General features: G+C 39.2%; 2 protein-coding genes across 3 annotated transcripts in view; both read left to right on the top strand.

Moving 5' to 3' along the window:
- Positions 1-7,951, top strand: part of LOC146483233 (uncharacterized) — a 227,575-nt gene that overhangs the window by 115,215 nt on the left and 104,409 nt on the right. The gene's annotated exons all lie outside the window — the stretch shown is intronic.
- Positions 408-6,957, top strand: LOC146483245 (peptidyl-prolyl cis-trans isomerase B-like). Its single transcript, XM_085106312.1, has 5 exons — positions 408-761; positions 1,929-1,989; positions 2,920-2,955; positions 3,558-3,742; positions 6,339-6,957. The coding sequence occupies exons 1-5, from the start codon at positions 564-566 to the stop codon at positions 6,474-6,476; spliced, it is 618 nt and encodes a 205-aa protein (XP_084962438.1). The 5' UTR covers positions 408-563; the 3' UTR covers positions 6,477-6,957.

Raw genomic sequence — 7,951 nt, 5'->3', positions numbered from 1 at the left:
CAGAAAACATGAATTGATAGGATTGTATTCTAGGAGATCAGAAGGTTACTGAATTCTGACTTTTGATGTGACTTTGGTAAGAGGGACATTTTTCTGTGTCCAATTTCTGTCGGGTGTTTTGTTCTAGCTGTAGCGTGCGGGCGTTGACGCCGTGTTTTATTTTCGGAATCTGGATGTCACAGGGTTTGCTAGAGCCAAGCGATGTCGTCCATGCACGGTTATTGCTTTGCTTCGTCTTATTAGGTATTTCTAGTGGTCGCAAACAGGGTAATGAAACTTTTTGCTGGTTATTGCTCGAATCAATAAGATTCAATTTTAGATGTGGGGGTGTCACTGTAATACAAAGGTTTGCGTTACCAACATGACACAAAACAGGACAAGCTAAAGGTCGGACAATCTCCTATTGATCGATTACACGCACACAGAGGGGTCATTGATGACAGTCGTGTGTACGTGGCACAGAATTCTCTTCTGAACATTGCATGTGCACTGCACTGGGCTTTTGGAAAAACCGTCCGCTATCCTGCCTCTTCTTGCACCGTTGATCAGCGACTCAGTTCAAGATGATTGCCTTTATTTGTGCCGTGTTTTGTGCCCTTTTTGCCCACCTCGCCAGCGCTGATTCCGATACTCTGGTAACAAACAAAGCATATCTAGACATTACGATCGGAGGTGAACCCAAAGGAAGAATAGTAATCGGTCTGTTTGGAAAAACAGCTCCCAAAACCGTCGAAAATTTCAACGCACTGGCTTCTCATGAGGTAGGTCTGTATAGTATATGCTTACATTTTCAAAGAGAAACATTGGCTACTTTGTACTTTGTGTAGATTGCCAGATGTGTTGATAAATTTCTAGCTCTAAAGGCTTGATCTTTGCATTGAGACGACGAATTCATTAGTTAAAGTGGCAAAAATAAATCAACAGTCAAATGCCTAGAAGCTGTATTCTGTGATTGAAAAAGATTGTAGTGAAACGAAGCGCTCTCGCTTTCTGACAGCTAAAGTTGGTTGCATTCCTGAGCGAATGCCAACCCTGAATTCCGCGCGTAGTGGTTTTCAAAATCATTAATTAATTTATTTTATTATTTATTTATTTGATCGCCACACATATAGTACCGGTCATCAAATAAACTAGAAAAGAATTGTTACAAACAGAGAATGATGTAAAAATAACAATAATAATATTTTTTTTCAAGAGCGAACATGTGCGAGTACTCAAATTTGTCTTTGTTGGAGGAATTCTACCTCAGTGGTATCAAATATTTATTTTCATGCAAAACTAAGGAGAAGTAAAATGTTCCTGGCCTGCAAATCAAACGGAATTTCAATCGAACTCAATCCATGGAAATAGGAGACCTACGTTTTAGCCTCCCTCGCAGATGCTCTTTTGGCTCGTGACGCAATATTTCCTCTGAGGAGGAAAGATTGCGTAACAAGCCAAAAGCGCGTTTACGAGGGGCATTTCCGAATTGCTGAGTGGCGGGGGGGGGGGGGGGGGGGTGGGCGTACTCCTTGAAATCTACGTTTGTGGTATCTGGTCTGTTGATTGCAATCCTGTGGCCGTATGACTCGCGTCTGCCAAGGCCTTTAGTCATTGGTCATGATGCTCATTTCAATGAATGTATGAAGATTTAAGCAGCAGCAGTATATATTAACTTTTTTTGAGGCAATCAACATTTTTTTAAAATTTTTACTTTTCTCAGTAGGGAATTTAAATTCGAAGTATTGTTGCACTCGTCCTGATTTTCCGGACGAACTTTATTTCCAGGAAACGACGGTCTCTGATGGAGTAACAAAAACAAAATTTAAGTGATATTTTAAAATTATTATATTTAGTACTTACTTTTAACACTTTTCATTCTACTATTCAACACAGGAACCTTTACTGACGTTTACTTGCACTGTACTTTTCTTTCTTTCTCCATTAAGTATGGTTATGGTTACAAAGGGGCTATTTTTCACCGCGTGATCAAGGATTTCATGATACAAGGTTTGTGTTTCCTTATCGTCGTTACGTTTTGTACCTATGTCGAGGCTTGTTTAGTTTTCTGTAATTCTCCCCCTTTAGTATTGTTTAATTTGGTTAAAATGGTCCACTGTGCATTATAAAAGGCATTTTTGTAACGTCCACATGGAACATTTTGCACGTCAAATGTCACGTTTTCTGATTTAAGTTGTTGACAGTCACGCCTTCCTGTTTAGCCGGCCTCTCACGCACATTATACTGCTCCTTTAACTTTTTGACTCCTAACAGTGATCAGCATCAAATTTCTCCTTGTAATATTAATGCTTATTCAACCACTGAGGTCGTGAGAATTAAGGATATGATCATCCAAGGGGGATTTTTTCCTGATGTTTTAATAAATTGTCGTCTCCCTAGTGCTTTTATTAGAAAAGTATGGGGACAAAATCGGAGAATTTATTCTTTGATAGTAAGAGTTAAAGGGTTAATAAGGTATGTCACACCATGGGCTTGCTTTGTTGCCATTCCATCCTGCTCATTGTTGGATTAACGTCCCTCGTTTAGACCAAAAGAAGTGGGCTCGATCAGTAACAAAACTCGTCACGCAACAAGCCATTTTGTCACGTAAAGCCTCTGGTTTACTTGGTTTACTTCTTAGTCCAAATTGAGATCTACAGTGAACGATCCTACACACATTCAAGGGAGTCACGTGACTAACTTGCCTCACCCCGAAAATCTCTTACAGATTAGTTTTTACGTGCACTCTATTGGACCTACGGTTGCCACGGTAACCCAGGTAAGCTTTTGGCAACAAGATGCATTTTAATATTTCGAAGTGTCTGTTTCCTCAACTTTACTTTGTCTGTTTTTCCCCATACTGTGTGTTCGTTATTATTTTCAGCGGAATCTTAGCACTTGTAATGCAAGTAACTCGTATATCTTTTTATCTCATTTTAGGGGGAGACTTCAGTGCCAATGGTGACGGTTCTGGATGTAAGTGGATATTCTTTCGTTTTTCGCCCTGAATAAAGATCTAGAATTGCGTTTACGGCTAACGTCAGATTCGCGTTTTTGTTTTCGTGAAAGTACAATTCTGGGCTTTCATGCTAACGCAAAACTTCTCGATTTTGCTGAGAAACTGAAAACAGCGAGCGACAAATATAGAATAAACATAGTCACGTGGTCATTTGTGCCGTTTGTCATAAAGTAACTCTAAATCTCTTAAATGAAACAAAAACAAAAACAAACAAACAAAAAACCTGCTACTTTAATTCTACACCCTAATTACAAGGCGTAAATAAATCTTCAGTTTACCTTCAGAAGTGAGTGCAATTCTATTGGTTTTCTCAAACCGAGAAGCTAGTTTATTGGAGTATCACAAAAGTGATGTTCATTTTTACTTCTTGCGAGGAAACACAATCTTCGTAGATTAATCTCCTCCTGAATAAGTTGATAAAGTAACTGGAAAGGTGTGTTAGTGTTTTGAAGGCTTAACTATGTATTTTTAGATCGTATTGGAGATTTATCACTTTAGTGTATGTTTTAAAACAACAATGTTAGATTTTAATTTGATCTAACACTTCTTTTATTTTCAGCCAAAAGTATTTATGGCAAGTACTTTGATGACGAGAATTTCATCTTGAAACATTATGGTCCAGGCTGGGTGTGCATGGCAAATGCCGGGAAAGACACCAATGGGTCACAGTTTTACATCACAACCGTCAAGACGTCGTGGTTGGACGGCAAGCACACGTGCTTTGGAAAGGTTATCGATGGAATGGTAAGTTATATAAAACGTTTTGAAGTCTTATTATCGGCAGTCCTTTCCTAACACAGCCAAATAAAAGTTAAACCCCACAAAATTAAATAGATAAAAAGTGCTTGGGCCAGATTCACGCGGAATCCCTCCCAAGTTAAGATATTTTTTCTTAACAAAAGCCTGTTGTTGTAGTCGATCAGTCGATTGTTGGAAATGCATTAAGGTATCAGCCACCCCTGCGCGCGTGCCGCTCTAGCGCTCGCTGTTTTTACAAATTCCCCTTTAAATCCCACATTTCTTGGAAGCTTAATATTTCTAGAACTTGGCTTAACATTCCCTTAAAGGCGCTCAGATTTGAATATCTTTTAGAAATCAGCAATTTTTCCTAGAATACCCTGTCTTTATAAATTGAGTTCCACACCCCCCTAAGAAAAGCGCGAGAAGACGATTAACATGGCGTTCGGTTGCTCACACAATCGCCTGTAAACCGTGTCTCAGATTTTCGACACGTACGTTTGTTATCGTTTTACAAGCGGGTTGTGAATATAAGCGGCCAAATTTTGATAAAACCACACGCTTGTTAAGTTCCAAACAAAAGCATTTCAAACTTCTTGGCGACTTAAGAAGAGGCTCAAGTCTTCTCCATATTTGTTGCTGCGTTGTGGGAAGCCAGTGGCTAATCTGTCTCCTCTCGACGATCAAAGAAAATTCATCAAGCCCTGTTGAGTTAAAACCGCCTTACTGCAATCCCTCCAGCTAAGATGAAACAATGCGCACTTGTAGCAATTACAGTACATGAAATCAGCCGCTTGGAGTCGCATCGCTTGTGTTCCCTCTGTCTCTAATACCCGTCCCACCAAATATCTAACTTAAAAAACTGCTCCCGCAGTCCCGCAGTCGTGTTCTTTAATGCTGCTCCCGCAGTCCCGCAGTCGTCGCGCTACACATGAATATACTTCGTTCTTTAATTCATGAACCGAAACAAGTACGCTACACATGAATATCACTCGTTCTTTAATCCATTAACCGAAACAAGCAAATCCATGAGCCGAAACTTAGATTTAAGTACCCATCGACTCTGGGACTGCGGGACTGCGGGAGCGCTCGTTTTACTCACTTAGATTTAAGTACCCATCGACTCTGGGACTGCGGGACTGCGGGACTGCGGGAGTACTCGTTTTACTCACTTCATTTAAATATTCATCGACTCTGGGACTGCGGGAGCACTCCTTTTTAACTCGTGAATGCGCGTAGCGCAATGAACGAGTTATAGCGATAGTTGACTGTGGACTTGGTTGGTTAGTTGGTCGGTCGGTCGGTCGGTCGGTCGGTTTTGTCGTTAACTTTCGGGCGTGCGCAGTGAATGAGTTTTAAATTCAATTAGTGGAAAAAACACGCGAACATTTGTTGTTCACGGCGCATCAGGAAATTCTTATTCAATATGTAGAGAATAATTTGACGATCATTTAGTGCAAGAATGGAGATTTTTCGTTCAATCTGAGCAAAGTTAAAAGTTTTTTCAGTTTTTCAGAAAGTCCGGGGTCGTAAACTCAATTAGTGAAAAAAAAAAACGGGAAGATTTTTTTCACGACGCGTCAGAATTCTCTCATTTATTCTGTAGAGAATAATTTGACAATCATTTTGGTGTAAGAATGGAGATTTTTCGTTGAATCTGAGCAAAGTTAGGTTTTTTTCGTTTTTTTCTACAGAGTGCGGTTTCTTTTAAGAATTAAAAATAATTTAATTTAGAAATAATTTAATTAAAATTAATTTAATTTGTCAGTTTTCACGCGAAATCGGAACGTGCCATGTCACGCATCATTGACGTCGTAAACAAAATTATGCAAATTTCTGGTGAAATGAACACTTTAAGATCTTGTCAGCTTACATGGAGGTTTCAAAGGGAAAAATGTTTCATTTTCGAAATTTACAACTGGTAATTTATGGGAAAGCAAAAGGACGCGGTCGATAAATAATTCTTATTTAGCAAGAGCTTGTCATAGTTCATTATTTTTACTTGAGGATTGCGTGGACTGAACTCCAAAGGAAAAATTTCACGCATTTATGTCGGGCATGAAATGTAATGCGATACTTTGTTGAACAGATTTCCCTTTGTGAGATCGGCTTACCCTACAGTCTAAATTTCTAAGCCGTCTAAATTTCAATTACTATGTGTCATCTGCATTCACGAGTTGGCTCACAGGAGCCTTTGATTCAAGTAAGATATTTAGTGGGCCGGGTATTCTGCAATCGCTCCTTGGGTTAGAGTTTGGGTTTTTTTCTTTCACAAAGCTAGACTAGGTGTTGTTATTAATGACACTCAAGGATTGTGGGTAAATAAACAGTTGGATGGAGAAGATTTTAGGATTTCACCACCCCCCCCCCCCCCCACCCCAAGTCTTTCTTTTGTTTTCGGGTGGGTGTGGGGAGGGGGGGGGGGGGGGGAAATACATCGTTTAAGGTGCGAAAGAATGCCGGCTCTCTTTATAACAGGGAGGGACTAGATCGAGACTAGACATGGTTATATTCGCAGGCTACTGAAGATATATTTATTGACTTCTTTTCCTCCATTTTCTTTATTGTGACCTTTGTGTGCTTTTATTTCTTTCCTTAACAGAAAATTGTCAAAGAAATCGAGGCCCTGGAGACAGATGAAAAAGACCGACCTAACCAGCGGGTGGTTATCACGGATTCAGGCCTTGAGGAAGGCTTCAACTGGCCGTATGAAGTTCCTAAAACTGGCGTTTTTGTTTAGAGCTCCAATTGTTACGGTTCATATATGGTATTGTTTTTTAAAATGTTTTCAACTTAAGCTCTAAATTTGGCGAGACCACGGCGGCAAGACGTTGAGAGACGCCGGATCAGAGAGAGACCTGGATCAGTAAAATACTTGACATATTAAATTATCCGGGAATTATGAACGGCAAAACTGATCCTTACGGCAGTAAACAGGACGAAATGAAAGAAGGGAAATATATATAAAAGGAAAAATATATGTTGAAAGATTGCTCAATAATCTTTAAACGTATATTTTTTCCTTTATATAATTATACTTCTTTGTTTTTGACCTGTTTACTGCCGTAAGGATCCTTCTTAGTATGTATGAGTTTTAATTTTTTTTAAAGTAGGTATATTTGCCGAGGCTTGTCGCGCCTTTTTAGCGAAACTGTTTTCTTTCTTTCCTTTTTTTGTTTGAAGGTTATACGAGAAAGAAAAATAAAACATAATTGAATTTCGCCAACTTTTGTTTTGTTTTCTCCGTTTTGTAACTTTCATCGATAGTCCATAAAAATCGATCGTTGTCGAAAAACTGCGATACTCATCACTCGATAAATATCGAAGATATAATTGTGATTATCGATTGTGTAAGAGTTCGATTTCATCGAAAAATATTGAAAGATAAAAGCCATTGCAATAGAGCCTATAGGGGACAAATGTCAGATTAAATTTTGCACTGTAATCGGTGGCTTCAATAAAGTGATAAAATTTCTTTTCTTCTAGCAGGGCTTATCAGGTATATGTGTGTTTGATCTGCATCCTTACACAGTCTTCCGCCCATGGGATCTCCTCCTTGGGTGACTGAGTAGGGAGCTTTAGCAACGACGACAGCGACGGCAGCAAAAACGTGACTATTAAAATGAATTCGAGTTTCTTCAAACGTCGTCGCGATTATCCGAACTCGCTTTAATTGTCAAATGTAGGTGAAATTTCATGGAGTTGAATTCTTGGAGACCGCACCCAATTTTAGGATGACAAAGAAAAGTCGTCGTGTGCTTACATAACAACTTCTTTCGACGAGAACCCAACTTGTCTGGTGAAGGGTTATTGAAGACCACCTATCTCATAAATATTACCGACAAAATTTTATTGGATTTAAAATTTGAGCTGAAGCAGAGATATTCAGCAAGCAAGAGGCAGCATTGCTAGATAGAAAAAAAAAAAAAAGCGAAGTTTGAATCTAATCGTCATTTCTTACTGATGGATAGAGGGGTGGCTATGCAACTATAAGGACGCCATCTAGTGAGGTTGAGGAAGAGAGATGCATACAGAGACCTAGTAGTTTTTACCACTTCCCTTGTTAGGTAGATGAACTACACTTGTCAAGCTTGGCAGACCCAACAATAGAATTGTTTTATTCACGTGTAAACCAAACGGCTAATATGTAATATACTAACCAACCCTGATAACAAAATTGTGCTTTACTTTGAATTCGTATCGCCAAGATAAATT

Source organism: Pavona decussata, unplaced genomic scaffold (assembly GCF_977016875.1).
Source record: "Pavona decussata unplaced genomic scaffold, jaPavDecu1.1 SCAFFOLD_40, whole genome shotgun sequence".
NCBI lineage: Eukaryota > Metazoa > Cnidaria > Anthozoa > Scleractinia > Agariciidae > Pavona > Pavona decussata.
The sequence above is the reverse complement of the archived record's forward strand: the minus strand, read 5'-3'. Positions and strand labels throughout refer to the sequence as shown.